Source organism: Ambystoma mexicanum, chromosome 9 (assembly GCF_040938575.1).
Source record: "Ambystoma mexicanum isolate Mex_15411 chromosome 9, UKY_AmexF1_1, whole genome shotgun sequence".
Taxonomy (NCBI): domain Eukaryota; kingdom Metazoa; phylum Chordata; class Amphibia; order Caudata; family Ambystomatidae; genus Ambystoma; species Ambystoma mexicanum.
In genome coordinates, this window is record NC_090931.1 from 1,430,876,601 (window position 1) to 1,430,901,450 (window position 24,850).

General features: G+C 49.2%; 1 protein-coding gene across 3 annotated transcripts in view; it reads right to left on the reverse strand.

Moving 5' to 3' along the window:
- The window catches only part of USP37 (ubiquitin specific peptidase 37), a 724,569-nt gene that overhangs the window by 373,713 nt on the left and 326,006 nt on the right, over positions 1 to 24,850 (reverse strand). For all 3 annotated transcript variants that reach the window (XM_069616844.1, XM_069616843.1, XM_069616845.1), the window contains one exon: positions 8,291 to 8,408. In XM_069616844.1, coding sequence (XP_069472945.1) covers positions 8,291 to 8,408 — 118 coding nt within the window. The remainder of the gene's footprint in view (positions 1 to 8,290; positions 8,409 to 24,850) is intronic.

A 24,850-nucleotide genomic window follows, 5' to 3' on the forward strand; every position in this document is an offset into this window, starting at 1 on the left:
CACCACCCTTGTGTCGTGAAAAGTTAAGTATGGAGGCTTGCAGGATTGGGCTTGGATCTCTCCCACTCGCCGTGCGGAGGTGATGGCCACAAGAAACGCAGTCTTTAACGACAGGAATTTCAGCAGCACCGAATGCAGGGGCTCGAATGGCACCACCATGAGCCTGGTCAGCACCACGTTGAGTTCCCACACCGGGGCAGGGGCCTTCACCGGCAGGAACAATCGGAACAGTCCCTTCATAAATTCCTTCACCAGGCGATGGGACCACAAGGACGCCCGTCCTGTCGTTCTGGTGTATCAGGAGATCGCAGCCAGATGCATCTTGATGGAGGCATGAGCCAGTCCAGCCTTGGCCAGTAGGTACGGCAGCACTTGAGGGGCCGTAATCCGTAGAGGGTTCATCTGTGCACGGCACCAGACAGAGAACCTCTTCCACTCATGTCCGTAGAACTTGAGAGTTGGACGCCCTGGCTTTTGCAAGGACCTCTCTGCAGTCAGCCGGGATATCGTACCCTCCAAACTCTAGCGCTGCAGGAGCCAGGCCTGCAAGTTCAGCGACTCCGGGTCGTGATGAAGTATGGCGCCTCCTTCTCTGGAGAGAAGATCCGCGTCCATCTGCAGCTTGACTGGTGGGGACGCTGACAAGTCCACAAGGTCCAGGAACCAGATCTGCCTCGGCCACGCCGGCGCGACCAGGATCATCCTGCACCGGGACCTCTTGAGCTGCTTGACGAGTCGGAGCAGCAACGGCGACAAAGGGAAGGCATAAAGGAACAGGCCTTCCCAGGGGAACGAGAAAGCATCGCCCATGCTCCTCGGCTGGGGAAACCTGCTGGCGAACCTCTGGCACTTGGATTTCGTCACCGTCACGAACAGGTCGATCTGGGGTTCCCCCCCCCTCCCCCCATCGTCGGAAGAGTCGATCCACTTGATCCTGACGTAGTTCCCACTCGTGGCACGAGCGCAGCTCCCTGCGGAGTGAGTCGGCGATGGTGTTTTTTTATCCCTGCCAGATGAAAGGGCACCAGAAACATCCCTTGGGCGACGGCCCAATGCCACAGATCCTGGGCTTCCTTGGTGAAGGCTGGGGATCTGGTTGCTCCCTGCTTCCGGATGTAAAACATTGTGGTGTTGTCGGTGAAAATTCTCACCACCTTGCCCTTGAGGGACGGGAGAAAAGACCTGAGGGCCCAGAACACTGCACGGAGCTCCAGGATGTTGATGTCGAGCTTCTCCTCCGGGAGCCAAAGGCCTCTTGCGTGAAGATCTCCGGTGTGTGCTCCCCACCCTTCCAGGGAGGCATCCGTCGTCACCGTTATCTGGTGGGACGGGGTCTGAAAATCTGTGCCCGCCGTCAGATGAGCGCGGGTGCCCCACCACCGGATCGCTCGTCCGAAGGTCTCGTCGAGCTGAATCCCGTCCTCGAAGCTGTCCATCGCTTGGATCCAGCGAGAGTCGAGGAACTCTTGCAGAGGGCGCATCCGAAGCCTGCACAGGCGCACAAGATATATGCAGGAGGACATCATCCCGAGGAGGGACTTGGACCTCACCCTGGCCACGTTCGTGGCCAGCAGGCGCTGCACCTTGCCCAGGATGGCCTTCGTCCTTTCTTCCGACGGTGAGGCCAGGCGCGCCACTGTGTCGAGCTTTGCTCCCAGAAACAGTGCGACTTGCGACAGGAGCAGGTGGGATTTGGGAAAGTTGATGGAGAATCCCAGGTCCCAGAGCAGCTGGACGGTCTTTGCTCTGTGATCCACGGCGAGTTCCCTTGTCCCTGCTCGGATGAGCCAGTCGTCCAGGTAGGGGTAGACTTGGATCCCCTGCAGGCGCGCCGCCCCCGGTGCGAGGCACTTGGTGAACACCCTGGGTGCTGACTTCAATCCGAACAGGAGGGCCTTTAACTGGTCGTGCCGTCCTTGGACCACGAACCTGAGGAACTTTTCGGTGACCTCGCAGAATGGGGATGTGGAAGTACGCACCCTCCAAATCCAACGACAGGAAATCACCCTCCTCCAGTTGTCCCAGCACGTGCTGGAGTGTGACCATCCGGAATTTCTGTGCCTTGATGCATTTGTTCAGCCGTCGCAGGTCCAGGATGGGGCGCCATCCTCCTGTCTCTTTTACTAGGAAGTACCTTGAGTATACTCCTGAGCTCCAGAGCCTCTTCGGGACGAGCTCGATGGCACCTTTTCGGAGCAACGCCCTCACCTCCAAGAGTAGTTGAGGGATGCGATTTTCCTTCCTGACCACGGGTGGAATGCAGGGGCACTTTTTTAGAAATTCGAGGGCGTGCCCCTGGGCCAGGGCGTCCAGCACCCAACGGTCGGTGGAGATGGACTCCCACACGCTGACTAACTTCGCCAGCCGGCCTCCCACCGGGGTGCTTCGGTGGGGGCACGACCCCACTGTCGGTTCAATCTTGCTTAGCGGACGCCTTGCCGCCTTGGCCTCCTGGCGACGGTAGGCCCCCCTCCTCCGACTTGCCTCGTCCTCTATAGGCTTCCTGTGATGAGGAGTGGGCCGCTTAGCGGTACGTAGAGGAACCACCGCCGAATCCCTTGGAGGCACTTGGCTTGCCTCCAGCGCTCCAAAAGGACGGCCTCCATTGCCGGAGAACGCCTAGGGCTCTAGCAGTCTGTGTCCGCCTTGATGGCTTGGAGGGACTCATCCACAGTTTTCCCAAACAGGTTGTTCCCGTCGAACGGCATGTCCAGCACCTTGGTTTGCACATCCTAGCGGAAATCCATCGCCTTGAGCCAACCTCGTCGTCTAAGGCAAACGCTGTTGCCTAGCTGGCGGAAACCGGTGTCAGCAATGTCCGTTGCCACCGTAATGGCATGGTCCGACGCCACTTCGCCTTCTTGCAAGATCTCCAGGGCCTCGGCCCTCTTGTCATCCGGTAGGAAGTCCAACAGGGGGGGCGATATTCTACCATAACTCCCTGTCGTAGCGGGCCACGATCGCGAGGGCGTTGGCCGCCTTAATCATCGTTGCCGCCGACGAGATAACTTGTCGTCCCATTGCGTCCAGCTTCTTCCCTTCGCCGTCCGGCGGGGAAGTTGATGTTGAGACCGACGCCCCCCCCTCCCGCTTTCTTCTTGGCCGCCGCTGAGACAACCGAGTCCGGGGTAGGTTGAGCCCTAAGGCTCAAAGGGGCCGCGTCAGGGACCCGGTACTTCTTCTCGTACCGATCCTTCTTGGCAGGTGTCATAGACGGGTTCTTGAGAAGGGTGAGACCCTCATCCAGATGTCATCCAGCAGAGGCACAGCGAGGACTGACTTCCTCCTGGCCTCGCGCCATTGGTAAAGGAAACCTTCCTTCTCTTCGGGGCAGAGCTGAAAAAGCTTGGATGCCCTGGCGATCATTGCATGGAAAGATCCGATCTCATCGGATGGGGAGGCCCGGGCTGGTGATGGGAGCTCCGTCCCGTCGTCACCGTCTTCGGTACCAGTCGTGGCCGTGTCTGTTCCAGTGTCATCCCCCAGGGACGGGGGACATGGGTAATGGCCAAGCAGGCCGCGAGGGCTGAGAAGGCGGGGCTGGGTGGATCAGTCTTCTCGTGTGGGGGGCTTCCCGCCGGGACCGGCTCTGGTTCCTCCGTCGGACCTAGTACCGGGTCCTCCGACGGTGATAAGGGCAATCTCGTCCTTATCTCTGAACATAAGGATTGATTTGCCAACAAAATGGCCGCCGAGTTATCTTGCGGCTCCAGCGGCGACAGCTGACTAGGACCCTCGCCAGTGCCGCTGTCACTCCCTTCGTCGGGATCCCTCCCGTGGGGACAGGCCTCCTCGACACCCTCGTCGAGGCCCTTTAGGACTTCTGCCAACTCCTCCTCAGATGTGTCCGTGTCCACAATGGCCACTGGCCACCCCCCCTCTTTCCGCCGGGGTCTTCACGGGGGTCTTTTCGATGGGTCTGAAAGAGGCTTCCCTCCGCGGAGGCAGGGAGACTCTGGGCCCCGAGGTCGCCTCCACTGGTGTAGCCTCCACAGGCTGCGCCAGGGCCGCCGCAACTCCCTCGATAGAGGCCTTGGCCGGGTGAATCTAGGCCTTCACCGCCTTAGGCGCACTTGAGGCATTCACCTTGGGGGGGGGGGGGGGGGGCGGTCACTGCCTTGCTCCCCCTCGGCTGAATCCTTAGAGATCGACCGGGACCTCTTACCCGGGTTCTCGGATTTCCTCTTCCCCGAACCAGAGCGTTGGCTCGTGGTTGATGGTGCCGGGGAAGGCGCGCTGAAGAGCCCGACCGTTCGGCGCTCCCAGTGCCCGCGGGCGCCCTCACAGGACTTAGAAGACCGCTTGGACGACTTCTTCACACCTGACGGACTCCTTCCTTCCAGCCAGTTGGAGACAAAGGCGTCGGTCCCCGATGGTCCGTTCCGACATGTTCCTGCAAAACGCACAGTCCTTCTCCACGTGCGTTTTGTCCTCATGAAGGCAGCAGAGACATTTCGAATGCTCGTCCTCCTTGAACACATTCTGTAGCTGGCATCCAGGGCAGACCCTGAACAGCTTTCCGGGCGTCGAGCTTCTTTTCTCCTGGGCCTTGTTCGGGTAGGCCGCAGAAACTTCTGGAATCCTCCAAGAAGCGTAACGCGACAAAATCTTCACCCTTAAGGCTTAGAAAAATCTGACATGGATCCCCGTTAATCAGATGTAGAGACGGTGGAGCTTGAGGCTATATTTCACCCAAAGATTTGAAATTCTTTTTGAAAAAGTGCGAAAACGCAGCAAAAGCTCGAGAGCTATAACATGAGGACTCCCAACACTTGAGCATGGGGTAAAAAACTAAAGATGGCTGCCAGAGGCGGGGCCTAGGGAGAGGGCAGTCATTGGCTGGGGGCAGTATGACCCAGAGACCAGTGATTGGTTACTACCAAGAAAGACAGATCGGAAACGAAACTGATACCGATTTTTTCTTTACCGAGGATTCCCAGCCTGACGGCGAATATTCATGAGCATGTGAATCCATGCCAGACCCCATGCTGGAGAAACAAGGTTCTTTTACTCACCTGTGAATTGGATCCCCCACTTTGCAAAGGTAATGCGTTTGGCTTCACCCAACTATTTCTTTCCATTCAGCATATAAAGTGTATATGTTTAACAACTGGATCTTGCTTCCCCTGATGACCTGTATAGTCGGTCTAGAATAAGTCTGCCTTGGGTTTTACTTAACTTGAACAGATGTGTGCAATTCTTAATAATTGTATTTTAGATGTTAACCTTAGTCGGCCTTGTGCCATCCTAAAATAATTGAGCATTATTGCTCACCTCAATCTGTGCTCTACTGATCTGAAAAATAGTTTATTACATCATTAGGTCACACTCGCATAGTATAACTGAGGGTTATCCTGAATGTAGTTATAGGTTAATACTGTTCCATGAATGCGAGTTTCACTATTCAGAAAAGTATCCCATTGACAGGGTTGGTTTACTATGTGATTAGGGTCACTGCATAACAGACAGCGTCTACTACCTTTGAATTACTGTAAGTAATCTAAATGTAACTTGTGGTTTTACTCCCCCTTGAATAGGTAGGCTATTCTAAATGTGTATGATTAGGTCTGACTTGCCTAGAAACCAAGTTGCTCTGAACAAGGTCCATGCTTTGGACGGTTTACCTTAAGCGTTGTATTGTGTTCATTACCCATCATGATTACCTTGGCCCATTTGTATTTACAATAAACCTTTATTCTGTATAATACTTCTGGGTGTTTGTGTTTCCTTTTGAACCATTTGTATGCTACAGGCTTTGTACCCTCCCACAGCCCTCTCACGCTCCTAAAATAAGCTTGGCTACGATACCAAATACTCAGGTGGTAACGCCTTATAAGAGTGGCGTTTTGTACTGTCTCAGTTGTGTGGTTTTACTAAGCCCTTAGTGCATTATACTGCTCATAATTATCTTATTCGTATGCTATCTGGAGAGTTTTGAGAAATCAATGACTTTAAATATACTGTATAATGGCGTCTTCTGCAGTAAGAAAGAAGGCTTTAGCGGTGTATAACTTAAGATCTTTCTTTCTGTCATCTCATCATTGTGCTCATGGTTACGGCCTAGATTTGCTGGAGGCTCAACATATGAAGCAAAAAGCATCCAGGGCATGGGAAGACAACGCACAGACCAGACAGGATGCTCACTCTACAATAATCATCCAGCCACGTTCATTATCAATTCTGCAGTAGTACAGCGATACAGATTTGTCAATGAGTGATCGTGTACAGGAAACCTCATGCTTCATTACTTCCTAACATTTAAAATGTCACACTATCATCTAAAAGGAAGATTCTTCTCAAGCGTGGAATATTCTGTAATTTCAGCTATATAAAGGTTTCTATACATACCCAGATCCTCCTCACCCTCACTGGCAACTATGACACTGACTCACTGACCCTCAACAACCTCGACAACACCATCCAAGCATGGATGGCAGACACTGGACTATGCCTCAACTCCGACAAGACTGAACTCCTACTGGTAGGCTCCCCCCGACACGCTAAAAAATCTAGACTCCCAATTCAGTAATTTCACCATTGACTCCATTAAAATACCCGTCTCCGACTCGGTCCAAACTTTTAGTGTCTATTTGGATTCCAACATCTCCATGGACAGACAAGTCAACGCAATAGCCTCCTCAGCTGAGTACCACGCCAAACTGATCAACGCAGTCAGACCCTTCCTCTCCAAAGAGAATTGCACAAACATAGCCAGAGCAATCACCGGCTCCAGGCTAGATTACTGCAATGTACTCTTCCTAGGAACTTTCAACAAAAACCCGTAAAGGCTACAAATCATACAGAACAATGCCCTCCGTGCTGCCCAAGGTATCACGAAAAGAACACATCCGAGGCCAGAAAACTAGCCCACTGGCTACCAATAAGGGAAAGAATCATCTTCAAAGCTCTGACACCGACCCACAAGTGCCTCCACCTCACCGCCCCGGTCTACCTCTCACAAAGAAACCACCCCGTCTCATCCACAAGGCCAACCAGGTCACCATATACCAACATGCTCGGTGTGCCACTAGTAAAAAGAACCAGAGCTGGAGGACCCAGCTTCCCTTATCTCGCACCATCACACTGGAATGCCTGACCTCCCACAATCCGATGTGAGCCCTCCCTCATTGCCTTCCGGAAAGCTATGAAAACCATCCTCTTCCCATAAGGTCTCTAGCAGCACCATGTTTGCCAATAAACTAATGTAATAACCAAAGAGGCATGAGCTGTAATGACTGATCTGTTTGTAGCAATCATAATGTGGCAACGACTGCTACCAATCCTGTACCCCCTGTAACTAAGTTCCTGCAAGTAACAGCGTCACAATGCCCCTGGGCTGTCTGCGCGCTATATAAGTATAAATAAATATACAACACTTTCAGGAATGGAATAAAAACCTTGGGCGGGCCATATCAGTGCTTCTATAAACCTACCAACTATCTGCCAATGCGTATGGTTGAAATCACACTGGTTTAAATCCCCACTCCATAAACCCAAAGCTATTCCCCAAGCTTGCTTTATTTACATTAGGTTCCAATCAGAGACTCCAACACATCAGATACAGGGCTACAAGATTAACATCTTCCCTATTTCACGATCACTTCACACATTGAAATATCATAGAGACATACTGAAAGCTACAGGAGTGGAGTTTAATATTCAGCCTGGCATTCATTTTCCAGGATGCAATGCCACGAAGAAACTCTGCAAGATTAAATTCTCATGAAACAATCCTAGATCTGAACATAAAAACGTAATAAAAAAGAAAGTCTTTACAGCTATTGACGTTCTCTATGCAACTTTCACACACCTAATGCGAAATGCATGCATCTTCAGAAATATCAATTATGCTAAACTACTCCAGAATCCCTATTCATTTGGAATTCATTTGCAAACATTCTCACATCAAGTTGGCAACATAATTTGCAAAGCATGATACAAGATGATAGTAGGGCTTAACCCAGCATCTCAACCCGTTAACTTGTTTTACATTTGCAGAGATTAAAAGTGCATGACCAACGATCATAAATGTATGACATTCCCAACTAGATAATAGCAGACCTACTTTTTTGCATTAGTCTAATACATTCCCACCACATGTTTCAGTAGCAACCAATCTAGTTCAGTACTCTTATAGCTCTAGTAAGTACACTAGAAACAATTCAAGATCTTTCTCAGGAAGCAGAGAAAAATATCAGGGCAGTGACAAGCTGAAACAATAGATGTGGCCAACTAATGCAGATAACCTTGATAGCTACGCAACAGTTATTGGATTTTAAAAATAACCTACCCGGAAAAAGAGATCTAGTGAATCCTGGATAGAACGAGGAGTTGGTAGTTTCCTTCTTCGAGGCAGGTCAATAGAGAGATCATTAAAGCGTTCCCGTTTTGTGACCATTTCACCGCACCTACATTGGAAAAAATTATTTAATTGAAGTTTGAAGCACACAAAACTAATTACAATGAAAGAAAAATTCTAGTCCCATACTAATCTCATACAAGAGGCCCATTACGGCACTGAGGGAAATGATGCAGTGTAAAACAAAAACTATCGAGTCCATGCAAGTCATTTTTCTTTCTATTAACATTTGAAGTGCCAAGGACGAGCTATCTCGTCCTTGACATTACGTACGCGTTGCCTTTTTGGCACGTTCTTTTGTGCGATCCCTGCAAAGCAAGGATCGCTCAAAAGTGCAATCCAACCCCTGGGTGCAAGGTACAGATTTACGGTAGGACACTTCGGGTGTACTACAACAATCTCAGCCTCCTTGCAATAGGACCCAACCTTTGGTGCAAGTCTGAACTGAACTACAGAGGTTGGTAGCGCAGTGGAGCAGCCAGGCTGATCTCAAGAGGGGTCAATGTGAGCAATAGAGTGGTTACACAGATTCACAGTGACAATTATTCAAACAAACTTCAAGGTGTCTTGATAAAACAATTATTTACCTGTCATTTATGAGAATGCATTACTTACCGTAAAAGCATTTCTGATGGTTGTATCTGCTTAGATTCACATGCTGTGCATAGGTCCGACATCCAGTGGTCACTGCGGAGTATTGCATTTTGTTTTTCGTAGTCGAAAAGGGGACGTCGACCAGGCGTGTCTGAAACACTATCCCTATAGTGACGTGCGTTGTACCCACAATCCCTCACGCGTCGAGGTCCCTCTGTTTGTATTTTTTCTGCCCTGAGGGAGCCTTCTAGACGTGAGTGAGTACAGAAAGAGAGAGAGAGATATATAAAGGAAGTCTATGTTCCTTCCATCCGAGCGGGGAGGAAGGGTGGGCGCATGTGAATCTAAGCAGATACAACCATCAGAAATGCTTTTACGGTAAGTAATGCATTCTCTTCTGATGTTTGTTAATCTGCTTAGAATCACATGCTGTGCATAGACTAGCGAGCAGTACCCGGAGTTGGCGGTGGGTTATGAGAAGGAACAGTAGAGAAAAGGTGTCGTAATACTGCCTGTCCCACCTGGGAGTCAGATCTAGAGTGTGTATCTAGACAGTAGTGTTTTGTAAAGGTGTGCACAGAACTCCAGGTAGCCGCTTTGCAGATGGACTCAAGGGGAACATTTGCAATGAATGCTATGGATGCCCCCGTGCCTCGAGTAGAGTGTGCTCTAGGCTTAAAGGGCAGTTCTCTCTTAGCAAGAGTATAGCAGAGAGTGATGCATTGAACAATCCATCTAGAAATAGTGGACTTTGAAACTGCATCCCCTTCTCTTCCTGCTGCCACCGAGACGAAGAACTGATTAGTCTTCCTCAATGGTCTGGTTCTTTCCATGTAGAACATGACCGCCCTGCGTACATCGAGTGTGTGCAGAGTCCTTTCTCCCAAATTGGAAGGATTTTGAAAGAACGTTGGTAGTTCTATAGACTGGTTTACGTGGAATTTAGAAATAAATTTCGGAGCAAACCTAGGGTGAGTGCGTAGAACCACTTTATCTCTGAACTGTAACAAAGGGGTCTAGAATAGAAAGAGCCTGAAGTTCACTTACTCTCCTGATGGAGGTGATAGCTATTAAAAAAGCAGTCTTAAGAGTGAGGTGTTTAAGAGATGCCTTGTGCATGGGTTCGAATGGAGAGCCCATGAGTTTGGTAAGTACCACATTAAGGTCCCATCCGGGAGCAGGGTCAGCTATCGGGGGGTGTATTCTTTTTACTCCCTCCATGAAGGCCTTTATAACTGGGATCCTCCACCACGACACTGAGTTGGGAAGTGGTGTATGCAGAAAGTGCCGCTAGGTGGACTTTAATGGAGTTAAACACTAGACCTGAATCCAAGAGATGGGTCAGGTATAGTACCACATGTGTGGGAGAGCAGTCAATAGGGTTGATGCTTTTACTCCTGCACCAGATGACAAATCTTTTCCACTTGCTAGAATAGCAGTGGCGAGTGTTCGGTTTTCTGGCTTCCCTGAGGATGTCCATGCATCTTTGCGGGAGTTGTAGATGTCCGAACTCTATGACCTCAGGAGCCAAGCTGCTAAGTTCATGGTCTGGGGGCATGGGTGCAGAGTCCTGCCCTTGTTCTGCGACAGCATGTTGTACGGGCAGGGGAGTTTTACTGGGGGAGATAGAGACATCTCCATCAAGTGAGCGAACCATGGTTGTCGTGCCCACATAGGGGCCACTAGTATCATGGTCACTTGTTCCTGGTGCATCTTGTGCACCACCTTGTTGAGAAGGGGAGCCGGGGGGAAAAGCGTAAACAAATTTCCCTGACCATTGCATCGATAGACCGTTCCCCTTGGATTGGTTCTGGGGGTACCTGGAGGCGTAACTTAGGCATTGAGAGTTCTCCAGGGTTGCGAACAGGTCTATTTCTGGGAATCCCCATCGTGTGAAGACGATGTCTTCGTGCAGACGCCATTCGTACTCTTCGGGCAGGGGGAAGTCTCTGCTGAGTCTGTCTGCCAGCAGATTGAGTTCCCCGGGAACATGTAGTGACAGTAGGAACATGTCCTGTCTGAGAGCCCACTTCCATATATTCTGGGCCAGTTTGGACAAGCCTGGAGAGTGGGTGCCCCCTTGCTTGTTGATGTAGTACATGGCTGTAGTGCTGTCCGTAAGGACCATTACTGTCTTGCCTTGTAGGTGTTCTTGGAAGGCTTTTAGCGCCTTGAATACCGCTAGTAGCTCCAGTAGATTGATGTGTTTGGATGCTACGTTCGGAGTCCACACTCCGTGAGCAGTCTGATGGGATAGGTGAGCACCCCATCCTGTGAGGGATGCGTCTGTGGTTAGAGTGGCTTCCGCCGCGGGTGTGGCAAAGGGTTTTCCTTTTTCCATGTTCCCTTTTGTCCACCACCGTAGCGAGAGAACTAAGGCCTGCGAGACTACTACTAGATCGTCCCATTGTCCGCTGGCCTGACACCACTGGCTGTTGAGCCACTCTTGCATTGGGCGCATGCGCAGGCGCGCGTGAGGTACCAAATAAATACATGACGCCATCATTCCTAGCAAGCGCATTGCTTTGCGTACCGTCACCTCTCGGCCGGTCACATATTGGGGGATCTGAAACAGCATGTTTTGGACCCTCTCTTTGGAGGGGAAGACGAGGCCGTCCCTTGTTTGAATTAGAGCCCCTAGGAATTGTTTGATTTGACTGGGGTCTAGACTGGACTTCTTTTCGTTGATGGAGAAGCCCAGCTGGAACAAAAGGTCTACCGTCTTTTGGGTATTGGAGAAACATGTTTCGTAGGAATCCCCTGTTATGAGCCAGTCGTCGAGGTAAGGGTAAACTGGGATGGACAACCTGCGCAGGTGGGCCGCAGCCACTGCCAGTACCTTTGTGAATACCCTTGGTGCTGAAGCTATACCGAAGGGTAGCACCTTGAACTGGTAGTGTTTGCCCTCTATCATGAACCTTAGGTATTTTCTGTGCGCTGGCAACATTGAAATATGAAAGTATGCATCTTTCATGTCCAATGTTGTCATGTAATCTCCCTGCGAAAGCAGCGGGATCACCTCCTGTAAGGTCACCATACGAAACTTTTGGGGTTTGATAAACTTGTTCGCTGGGCGCAGATCTAATACAGGGCGCATGGTTAGATCCTTTTTGGGTACAAGGAAGTACACTGAATAAATACCTTCCGTTACCTGAGATAGAGGCACGACCTCTATGGCTCCTTTTTCCAGCAGTTGTTGTACTTCTTGGAGAAGGATGGCAAGATGTTCCGGCGTCAACCGCCGTCCCCTCGGGGGTCTGTAGGATGGGGAACTGTTGAATTCGATACAGTATCCGTGGGCTACGGTGGAAAGTACCCAACGGTCTGACGTTATCTCCTCCCATGCAGGAAGAAAGGATGTTATCCGGCCCCCGACCGGTGTTGCATGGGAGGGGACGCGAATCTTCGCGTCACTTGGAGTTGTTGGGGGCTTGGGAGCCTCTGGGGGTGGATCCCCGACCTCTCCCTTTGCCCCGGCATTGGCCTCTTTGGCTGTACTGCCCACTATTGGTTTGGTAACTGGTGGCAGGGTATTGCTGATGTTGACGTTGTTGTTGGCGTTGGCCATGAAAAAAGCGCTTGTTGCCGTAGCCGCGTCTGGTAGTGGGCCTAGAGATCTGGTCAAGAGTCTTGATAGTGTCGAACTCTTTTTTGGCCATCTCTAGGGCGTCATCTACCGCTTTCCCGAAGAGGTTAGCGTCCTCGACAGGTTTATTTATTAAGGACGCCTGTGTCTCCGGTTTAAAGCCTGAGTTGCGCAGCCATACATGGCGCTTTAGGAGTATTCCTTGTACCAGGGAACGTCCTGCTGTTTCTGCCGCGTCCAGAGAGTTCTTAACAATGCTCTGGTTCACTTGTGTTCCCTCGCCAATAGTAGACAGTAGGCGTGTGCGTAAAGGCTCCGGTGCTTCCTCGGCGTCTTTGCGCAGTTTGGCCCACTGCGCGTCTGCGTAGCTCGCAAGCAAGGAATTGTTGTTGGCAATTCTTGCTGAGAAGGCAGCCGAGGAAGTAACTCTTTTTGCAAGGGCATATAGCCTCTTGCCCTCCTTGTCAGGGGGTGCCTCACTGGTGGAAAGTGGTACCCCTGCCCTCTTTCTAGTATTAGATACTACTAGGGAGTCCGGTATGGAATGTCCCTTAATGTAGAGCGGGTCTGAGGGTGAAGGAGCGAAAAGTTTTTCAATCCGTGGATTGACCCCTCTGATCAATGCGGGAGTGGACAGCGAAGGGATGATCCTCCTTTTCACAGAAGCGAGGAGTGGGATGGTCTGGCTGACCGGGGGTTTTTCTTTAATCACTCTCTCTACAAAGTCTAATTCTGGAGAGAGTTCCCCCGTGTCCAGTTCGAAATGCGCTGCCGCTCTGCGCAACAGAGCATTGAAAGTGGGCTGGTCGTCAATTGGAGACGTGTTCCTAACTGGAGAATTGTCCGGAGGAGTTAGATTTAGGACATCAGTGTCGGAACACACTGATGGTGATTGCCAGGGGTGCGAAGGTCCTTCTCCTGGGCTAACCCCGAAGCCTTCTTCTATAATGTCTGTTCTGTCTTCTAGACATTCCTCCTGGTTCTGTCCTTCGTTGTCCATGAAATCATCTTCTTCCTCGAAGTATTGTTCCTCCCCAGTGAGGTCATAAACATCTTGGAAGTCTGAGGCTGTGTCCAGCTGGGGATCGACCAGCCTTGGATTTTTGGCCCTGGGGTCCTCTTGAGGCCATTCTCTAGTCCTCTTGTGAGTTAGAGGGGCCTGGGTACTCATAAACCTTTCCATCTTCTCCATACAGAGGTGGAGTCTTTCCATTGTTTCATGGGGTACCCCAGAGCGGTCTAGCGGGGGAAAAATAGAGTTTTCTACCTCGAAATGGCTCGACCTCTCCCAAAGCGTCGAAGAAAGTGTCCCGTCGCCCTCCTCAAAACCCTCAGGTGTGTCGGGAGACTCCCTGACTGAAGGGGGTAGTCCCTGCTTCCCTTCGGGTTTTTTCGGCGTATCCTTTGATCTATGCGTAACGCTCGACGAAATCTTCGGCGTACGCTTTTGGGCGTCGGCTACAACGATCCTTGCCAAGCTATCGGCGACTCTCTTGTCGGCGACTAGTTTGTCGGCGGAAGCTTGAGTTTGACGCTATAGGTGTCGAGCGCTGTACGGCGGTCTGCGCCTTCTGTTGATGCGCACCGGCCGATGGTTTGGTGGTGGCGCCTTTGTTTGCCGAAAGCCCAGTCGCAGGTCGCGGCTGCGGTTGCGAGAGGGGCTTCGAACCCGAACGGTCCGAGGAGGCCGCCGGTGGAACCTGCGTCTCCTTGGGCGCCGAAGCTCTCTTCGACTTAGACGAAGAAGAGCCTTGGGTTGTGTGCTTATCTTTGTGTGAATCTTTGTGTGCGTCAGTGTCGCCGGGGTGTTCATCCCCATAAGCAGGGCGTGAGCCGAGCCCGCCGGGGCCGGGGACAGACGACGAAGCGCGTGAGCGCTCCTTAGAGGGGGTTTCGACTTCCGTAGCGGAGGTCGTGTTATCGCGTTCCTCGTCACTGTCGGTGGTAGCAGCGGCGGGTGAATCTTCGGCCTTCGACATCGCGTAGGCCGCCCACCTTTTAACCCTACGGTCTTTGAGAGTTTTAGGCTTAAGAAGCCGACAAGCCGCGCACCCTTCCTCTTTGTGATCGAGGGGCAAGCAGCGGTTACACCGTGCGTGCTTGTCCTTCCAAGTGAATTTGCCTTTACAAAGTGGGCAAAACCTAAATGGTGTCCTCTCCATAGCAGAGGCAATAAATCGCGATAAACACCCCCAGGGAAAGGGAAAGGCATTCTCAGAAAGACCCAGAGATGTCCCACGACCCCACTCTCCCTACTGTATGTGGCCAGCGAGGCCAGGCCACGTGTTCGGCAGCGCCGAAGATTTCCTCCGCTCGACCCTCCGTCGATGATTTTGCTCGGCGGAGAACAGCTACAACTGCGTCGAGGGAGTGCTGTATTAATCTTCGTAGAAGAAACGACCAAAGGTCGAGGGTTGCAATGTCTCTCAAGGAGCTCCGCGTGAAGGCGACCAGAAGCTGGGCGGAAAAAAACAATCTGAGGGACCTCGACGCGTGAGGGATTGTGGGTACAACGCACGTCACTATAGGGATAGTGTTTCAGACACGCCTGGTCGACGTCCCCTTTTCGACTACGAAAAACAAAATGCAATACTCCGCAGTGACCACTGGATGTCAGACCTATGCACAGCATGTGATTCTAAGCAGATTAACAAACATCAGAAATAAGCCTTCTTTAGAAGGGAGCAATTTTATGACAACACACAAATACCTACAAAATACACTTAGTTTCTAAATCAGCAAGCGCCCATTGGGGATGCCACACAGACACTTCCTACACCCTCAGGTGACATCAATTGTTAAGGCACTAGACATTGATATAATACTGTTTGGCATTTAGAATAGCACTTGAGATGTGTCAAAGAAAAGGTTCATCAGATCAAACAAGGGATCACAAATACTCTCAAGCAGGCAAATATTTCAAACCCCCCCCCCTCCTAACCCCCCCACCCCCTAGTGTCAGAGAAGAGTCTTTCAGTGGCAATAGGCCAGGCCAAAGTCAATGGGCAAAAGTCTATGTAGCTGAAGCACTTCTTGCAGGTGAGTAGAAAAGTATTTGCACAATGTTTTAGAAGTCTTTAGTGAAGAAGAAGAATCAATGTAGGGCCACAAGCTGTTAGGCTTGTGAAGAGTAGAAACAAATCTACAACAAGAGCTAAGTTCTTAGACTGTACAGTACCTTTAGTTAGAAGAAAAGTAGCAGATGACTTGCGTTCCTGTGCAGCTCTGTAGATCCTGGTGTTCCTGGGCCTCAGTCATGGGGACAAGAGGGAGGACTTCTGGGGAATCCTGCACTGAAATGGGACGGTTACCGACAGCAACCGGCTATCTTCAAACAAGTGGCAATTTGGTGTTTCAGTTCCTCACGTCTACTGCAAACAGCACCACCACGGTTCCAGGCTGTCGAGATAGACTTTCCTTGAATCTGGGGTCCATCACTCTTGAGGTGGCTGAGGCCAGGTCAGTCATGCTTCCTGGGAGTCCGGAGGATCTTCCTGGAGCTCTAGGCCAGATTAAAAGCAAGGCACACAAACTAGTATTCCTCTCCCTGGTATTTCGATTTCCAGCAGCAACTCTGGAAATTCAACAAGCTCTGAGCAGGATGTCCAGGTGGCTTACTTTGGAGTCGATTGGTCCCACCAACTCAAAGGGAGAAGTCGTCCTTGCAGGGGCTTCTCAGCCGATACAAATTTGGAGTTTCAGCACAGCAGCAGGGCTTTACCGGGAAAACCAACAGTCCAGGAGTTGCAACAGGCATCCTCTTCAAGTTCTTCAGATTCCTTTATCCAGTGGTCGACTGCCTTCCAAGCCAAAAACCTCACCTTTTATGTAGGTTTCTCCCATTCAATCCAGCCTAGCTGTCAATCACACAGCAGGGTAGCTGTCCCTGCCGGACAGCCAGCCGGCCAATCAACTAGAAGTGCATTTCTGTTTCCTAGGAGACTAAGCACAGGGAGTTTCAGGCACCTCCCTCGCTTCCGGCCCCCACCAGACACCCTGGAGCCAGAGGCGGGCTTCACTCATGAACCCCGCCAAAAACAAAAATGAACAAAGGGACCAAACCTGGTTTGGGTCGCAGAGTAAATCTCAAGAAGGACCTTTCCACAAAGAAATGGCAAAAAAAGACGACCAGGGCCCTTTTGACAACAATGGCACCCAAGGGTGCTTTACTGCAGCTGCGAACGCAGCCCGCGGTAAAGACACCATGGTAGTAAAAGGTAAACCACTGCCACCAGCCATTCATCGAGGAAAGGGAAACAAAACTGTTACATGAGAAGCTAGACAAAGGGGATACTATGTAACCACTCCAGCACCCTATTGTAAGATAGTGTGTGCTGGTCTAGAAATTAAAAAGCTTAATTAAAGTCAATTTCAAGAGAAAGGTATTTAAACCTTTGGGGAAATCTGGAAGACTTCCGTGCAGCACTACACTCAAGGTGCTGTGTGCTACAATGTAAAAAGATGCCTATGTAGTTTGTCAGACTCCAAAAACCAAAAGAAACTGTTCAAATCACATTAAAATACATGAGCGAATGGGAAAAGGGGTCTCACTCTCCAGGTAAAAATGGAAAAGTCCTAGAGTCCAGCAAAAGAGCTGGGGGTCTCCAAGGTAGAGCGGAATGGAGAATTCTCCCTAACATTGGGGTATGTGAGGAGAAGGTTCCTCCTCACGGGCCGGGGGTTGGATTTCCTTCAGTAAATTTCACGTCTCCACAGTGAAAACAAATTAATTTTCCTTCATTTTCTCCCTCGATCTGAGGCACTATTGTGCTGTTCAGATCAAGGGAGGTGTAGTTGGAAAGGGGAGACTCTTCCCTTTCCAACAACCTTTTTTTGAAGTATAGCTTTCGATCTGCACCCAGCAATGCCACTAGACCACCAAGGACACGTTTGTGACATGGGGGGGCTCTCTCCCCCCTCCCGTCCCACAAGGCATGGGGCAACAAGTATTGGGCCCCCTGGGGGAAGATAGGTGTCCATCTGCCCCTGGGAGGGAATAAAAATGTGGGTGTGTGGGGGGCCCACTAAACCACCATGGATGTTTTCAGTGGAAAGCGGGGTGGCCCTCTCCCCCTCCCACCCCAAATGGACGGGGAGCATCTCATGTAGCCATTCCTGGGGACAGACTGCAATCTGCCCCTAGGAAGGAGTACATGAGACCCCCCCATATCCATTTGAGGTGGGGGGAAAATGGCCACCAGAAAAAAATTGGAATGGCCCCCTAATGCATGGGGCAGTACGTTTTGCCCACCCTGGGGGCAGATCGGCACATGCACATCTGACCCTAGGGAAGGGGCCAAAAAAAATATATACAACTTGTTTTGGGTGGGTGTTGGGGGGCCACTAAACCACCAGATGTTTTAGTGGAAAGGGGGTGCCCACAGGTGTCTTCTTTTCGGAAGTGCATGGGGTTCCCCGTTACACCCTAGGCCCAAATCTGTAGGTTGCCCACATGAGCAAAATCTGCTCTGCCGAAAGGCTTGGGGTTACCAGTGGGTTAGCCTTTTCCATTTGCGGCCAGGTAGGTGCACCCACACATGAGGTACCGTTTTCATCGCGACACCTGTGGGAAAGTATGACATTTGTTGTGTTAGCATGGTTTTCATAACATTGACGCATTTGCTGCTACTCTGTCACACAACCCTTTCATTTCCCAATTGTGACCTACATTTGCTGCTTTAGGCACTATACACTGTAACCTGCACAAGTCACCTACCCTTCAAAAGGTCTGCCTATGCTGTCAAAAAATGTATGCTTGACCGTCCTCACCACATTTATTTTCCTTATTTACACATGCTAAGTACGTCTGTTTAGGCCGCAAGCATAAAAATCCTGTGTACCATGGCTCAATTGTTTGGCTTGCGGTACTACTTGCTTTGTGAAACATTACGAGAAATTTGCTATTTCCTAACTGGAAGTGTCTGAGGAACGTAGCGGAGCATTGCTTTCTCAAAATTCACAGAAGCCATTGCCTTACCGGGCCAACCATGTCCACCACATACCTTTTTTTGTCATTTTCCCAATTTCTCCCCAAACTATGGAAATTATACCTACATAGCTGTTGCCTGACCTACGCAAATCACACCTGCCTAAACTTGGAATTTTGTTTACTTTTTCAGAAATGTATGCCTTTCGGTCTTCCCATTCAGCTTTCCTACCCTTTTCTTCCATGCCGTCCACGCATGTCCTACTGGAAAGAAAGGCCAAAAATCACCAACCTCACAAAGCGGCAGGTTAGTATATCAAAATTATTTTTGGTTTCTACTCAACCTGTTCTTGAAAGCCTGGAAAATGGTGAATTCAGCACAGCAAACCATTTGTTGCTAGCTCTTAAAAGGAAAAAAAAGGCTTAGTATGTCATTTTATTGCCATTTTCTGAAAAAACAAATTTTCTCCCATTTTGGTTATTTTCTCTCACCCCCCTACAGCAAACTAGGATTCCTTGGTTGCGTTATGACCGCCTACATGTGGCAAGAAAAGGGGCCAAATTTGGCCAAGATATCTCATGTAACAAAAATATTACAAGGGATTGAATGGCGACATACCGAAATCACCAAAAAAAGGCCTTGGGGGGCATGGCAGTTAAGGGTTAAAGAAAGGTCAGTTTTAGGTGCAAGTGTTAAAATTTGCCTAGTGCTGCCCATGAAAGTCGTTTTTTGGTGCAATATTTGCATTTCTTTACCTGTCGAGCACGGAAAAGTTCACACCCTTTTGCAGCAAGGCCTCCACTTCTGCTTGAACAATTAGGAAATGGTCTTCGATCATTCTTGTTTTTGACGGCTGGCACAGTTTTATCTGGAGGAACTATATAGAGCATCCTCGGCCAATGTCTTGAGCACCCAATTGTCTGAAGTAATTGCCTCCCATGCGTGGGTGAAGCAGGTTATCCAGCCTCACGCTGGAGATGCATGGGCGGGGACTTGGACCAGAGTGTCATTTATTGGCTGCGGAAGCAGAGCCTCTAACGGCTGCATTCCTACCTGTTCCTTTGCCGCAACAAATACAATGAGTGGTTTATATAGGTGCTGGGTAAGATTTTCAGAAATTTGAAATATCTGTCCGACTTGTGTCAACCCCAGAACTTTTTGCTGGACTCATTTTATGAGTGACCTTTTCATGAGTCTCCATAGTGTGTGTATGGCTGTAATTTTCTATGGCAGCACACAGCATCTTATGTGCAGTGTTGTGTTTGGGCTTGCCTTTTTAAATTCTCTTTATATCTTGGGTGAACTACTGTTCCAAAGAGCAATGTGGAATTTCCAATCCCATTTACATTTTATATAGTGGAGTGCTGGGGAGATACAATGTATCCCCTTTCTCACTGTCCTGGTAAAATTTCTGTTGCAATAGCAAGATAACAAATGGCTGGCGGCAATGGTTATACCTCAGTTCGCAGGCTGTCAAATCAGCTGTGATAATGTACAGGACGGTCACCAGTCTTCTAGAATGGTGGTCTCTGTTGCCATTTCCCTTTGCTTGGTGTTTCTTGGGTCTTCTGCCATCCTAGGTGGGAAAGATCCTGGATGAAGTTCTGTCTTCGGCGAGATTCCATTGTATTCCCCGCCAAGTCTCTAGTGTGTGTGGGACGGGAGGGAGGAGTCAACATTCTGCAGCCCTTTGTCCTTCACCTTGCCTGAAAGGCACCAGTTCCTACTGGGGAGCTTGCTGTCCCGATTAGACAGCAAGCCGTCCCTTTCTGTAAACTGCAGTGAGAGTTTACAGAAGTTATGCTGTAGTTCCTGATAAAAAGTCTGATCCTGGAAGCTGCTGACAAGTCAACCACTGGAACCAAATCCGAAGCAGCATTAAAGACGGCTGTAACTAATTCCAGCGACCAGAGAGCCTGCTGTGTAACCAGAGACCATTTTAACCCTTCCTTACAAGCAACCTGGGGTTCCTGAAAATGACTCCTACCAAGAGGCTGGTGAGCCCTACTAGTCTAAAGAAGGTCTGCATTTTAAGCCATGCTTCGACGAGCTGCGACCTTGCAGGACTGCAAACCGCCAATACCCGGGGACCTCGAGCCAGTGTGCGCTGCATGGTCTTCTGAAGTCCGATTACTGCTGAAACGTTTGGTGGACTCTTGCTGGACCTCCAGAGACACCATCCAAATCCCTGAAGTCCCCTCACCAGAGTTTGTTTGCTGTTTGTTTATTAAATTGATAATGCGCACCAAGCCCTTGGGCAGCAGGGCGCAGCAATACAAGAATTCTCAAAGCTTAGTTACAGTGCCTGACGCAGGCTAGTGCATACATGAGGATACAGTGTAGTACAGTAAATGAAGCAGTACAGATATTTGTCATTCGTGTATACAGGTGAATACCATGTTAGTGCAGTAAGTGAAGCAGTATAGATATTTGCTATTTGTGGAGCATGGAAAGGTATAATTGATCAGATGGAGAAACAAGGGTCAGACTTAACATTACATAAGTTAGTGAGTGCCTACGGCTATGGACAAGCAGGTCCGGTGCGTAAGTTACAGTAGTAATGTTAGGTGCGGTGGTTGTCAGCGTGTAGTGGCAATGGGGGGAGCAGTGGTTATGGGTCATTGGAGCGAAGCCATTTGATAGCACTGATTCCAAGTCTGGCGTATGGTAGGGGACGTCTGAGGTCTATTGGGAGTGTGTTCCATACTTGCGCGGCTTTGACTGGGAAACTAGTTCCTCCAGCCGTGGTCAGTTTAAATCTAGGGATTTCAAGCAAGAATGTGTTGGCAGATCTCAAAGGTCGGGGTGTGGATTTCCTGGAAATTTTTTCCAATAAGTAAGGAGGTGCTAGATTGTTTAGGCATTTGGAAGTGATAGATATGGTTTTGAGGAGGATTCTGTCCTTTATTTTTAGCCAATGGGCCTCTTTGCGGAATTTAGAGATGTGCTCTCTATATGGGATGTTCAACACTGCTCTTAGGGCGTTGTTTTGCAATCTTTGGAGTTCGTCAGTGACGTACTTGTTGGCTCCCGAGTACAGGGCGTTGCAGTAGTCAAGTCTAGACATAAGAGCATTAGCCAAAGTGATACAGCTAGCACTGGAGAGGAATGGTCTGGCAGCTCGGATTAGTTTACAAGTGTAAGCTGTTGTGGAGGAGAGAGCGTTAACTTGCTTTTTCAGGGTGAGAGAAGAGTCCAGATAGAATCTGGAGTTTTTACCTCAGGCATAGCCTTAATGATATGGTTGTCAATATTGAAGGATGCGTAGTTTGGGGTTCGTTTTTTAGGTTGGAGGCAGATCCGAGGAGCAGAATCTCTGTTTTATCGTCGTTCAGGCAGAGGTCGTGGGTCGCCATCCATGCCTGAATGTGGATGTATATCTAATTCACCAAGGCCAGGTCTGCTTCACAGTTGCCCGAAAGGGGTATGAGGATCTGGGTGTCATCTGCATAATTCGTGTAGGTGACACCCAGTCTGTCCAACTTGTCAAATAGTGGCTTGGTGAAAATGTTATACATGGTGGGTGAGGCACAGGATCCCTGTGGGACTCTGCAGGTTATTTGGATAGGATCAGCACAGATGGAGGTAGAGAAAACTCAGTCCGGTTGGCGAGAAAGGATTGGACCGAGGCTATGGCATCTCCTGTGAAGTTAGCAGCAAGCTTGAGGTGGCTGCATAAGACTGCATGGTCCACCAAGTCAAAGGCTGCTGACAAGTCCAGTAGCAAAGCTGTTTCGCCACTATCCTTTAACTCCTCAATTTTGTCTTACGGTCTAGTAAGGCTGTTTCGGTACCAAGGAGAGGGCAGCATCCCGACTGCCGAGAGCCTAGCAGATGATTAGCTTCCGTGTAGTTTTGAATTTGTAAATAGGCTACTCTGTCAATTTTGAGTAGGAAAGGTACGGTAGTGATGGGTCTATAGTTAGTGGGGATGGATGGATAGAGTGCAGGACCAGATTAGTGAAGCGAATCTGAATAGCAATATTAGTTTAGCCGGTACCTGTAAAAGGGAGCTAAAACTGCAGAGCCGCTAGAAGCCTTGACAAATCCTTTGTTGGAAATATCTCCCATTGACTGCTGTTGGCAGTGTCCGTTTCTGCAGTCTCCAAGCCAAGAATTCAGGGACCAGGTCATGTGCTGCTGCCTCAGGAAGACGACGCTCTTCCAATTCCAATGCACAGGTACTGTATAAGCTTGGGTAATACTTAACTCCAGTCTTGTGTGAATCCTGTGTGGCTGGGTGATTCGTGTGGTTGGGAGTTTGCCCATACCATTCGCCCGGGTCTAAAGCTAGAACATATAGGGAGCCTTCTGTGAAGTTCCTTTACACTTTCAACTAACTCTAAAGTAAATGCTTGTTTGAAGAGATATCCTCAGCAACTCTGGCTTTCCTGACCTGCCTACAGATGGCTTCTAGACCACTAGGGTCCCTCTTCTGTCTGAGAAAACTCATGCTCTAGTCTAGCATTTAGTTTATTACAAACTGTATAGCCATTTATCTCAACTTCCAAATAATAGTAAAATGAATAAAGTATTTGAATCCTTAGGAGCAGGTATGCATTGTTGAATTCTCCAATTTCTCCATGGCGATTTTCAAAAAGTTTAGTTGCCTAATAGACACTGCGCTCTTCTGTTAAGGCTTACATCTTGAAATTATAACTAGTATGAAAAGTACTTACTTGCTAAAGTTGTTAGTGCGGTAACTATCTCTGTGATAGAAAGTTGAAAAGTGCCTTAAAGTTTATACTTGCCTTTAAGTTGCTGGTTGCTCCTTCAAAAAGTATATACCCTTTTTAAATGTTTTCACCCTTCTAAAAGTAATGGCGTTGGTAGTGTTTCCTCATTTCTAAATTGAATGAGTAAAAGCTTAACAATAGGGTCTTGCATATCTTGAATAGCTGGGTGTCATTCTTAAAGTGTACTATTGGGTTCTGCTTCCCCTGATCTGCTTTAGAGCATTTCAAAAACAGTCTTGAAGGTGCCCCTCTAAAAAGTATATAGGTTCTTACTTACCTTGAACTGGCGATTGCCCTTCTTAAAAGTCGGTTTCCTACTGATCTTAGAATTGTATACTTCTGAAAACTATCCTTATAACTAGTTATTGGGTAGTGTATAGTTTAGATACCAATAGGTTATACAGACCTTTAATAGTAGTTGCTCTACTTAAACCATAATCTTGGGTTACGTTTTCCCTGAACTGCTTTAGTGCACTTCTAATATAGCTTGCTGTGTTCATACTTATCCTTGGTTACCTTAAGGCCCCTTGTTCGGAAGAATTCTCAGAAATGTGCAAATCCCCCTCTACCTTAGAGACCCCCAGCTCTTTTGCTGGACTCTAGGACTTTTATTTTACATGGAGAGAGCGAGACCCTTTTCCCCACACTCTCATGTATTTTATAGTGATTTGTACTCTGTTTCTTTTGGTATTTGGAGTCTGACAAACTCCATAGGCATCTTTTTACATTGTGTCACAGAGCACCTTCAGTGCAGTGGCACAGGAAGTCTTCCAGATTTCCCCAAGGTTTAAATACCCTTCTCTAGGATAACTGTTTCCAAGAGCAGTAAAGTGAAATTGACTACTTGCCATACCTACATTTCTAGGCCCAGCACTCACCATCTTACAATAGGGTGCTGCAGGGGTTAGATAGTATCCCCTTTGTCTAGCTTCTCATGTAACATTTTTATGTTATCCTTTCCTCCGTGAATGGTTGGTGGCAGTGGTTTACTTTTTACTACTGTGGTGGGTCTTTCCCTCGGCCTGCGTTCCCAGCTGCAGCAAAGCCCCCTTGGGTGCCATTTTTATCAAAATGGCCTGGTCGTCTTTTTTCACCACTTCTCTGTGGAAAGGTCCGTCTTGAGATTTACTCTGCGCGCCAAACCAGGTTTGGTCCCTTTGTTAATTTTATCTTTGGCAGGGTTCACGAGTGAAGGCCGCCTCTGGCTCCAGGGTGTCTGGTGGGGGGCAGGCAGCGAGGATAGTGCCCGAAACTCCCTGTGCTTAATCTCCTAGACAACAGGAATACACTCTTAAAGGATTGGCCGGCTGGCTGTCCGGCAAGGACAGCCATCCTGCTGTTTGACTGGCAGCTAGGCTGGAATGAATGGGAGAAACCTGCATAAAAGGCAAGGCTTTTTGGCTTGGAGGGCAGAGTCGATCACTGGATGAAGGAATCCGAAGAATAACTCGAAGGACGCCTGCTGCAACTCCTGGATTGTTGGTTTGCACAGTGAAGCCCTGCTACTGTGCTGAAATTTCATATCGACTGAGAAACCCCTGCAAGGACGACTTCTCCCCTTGAGTTGGTGGGACCAATCCACTCCAAAGTATGCCACCTGGACACCCTCTCAAAGCTGGTTGCACTTCCACTGCAGTTGCTGCTGAAC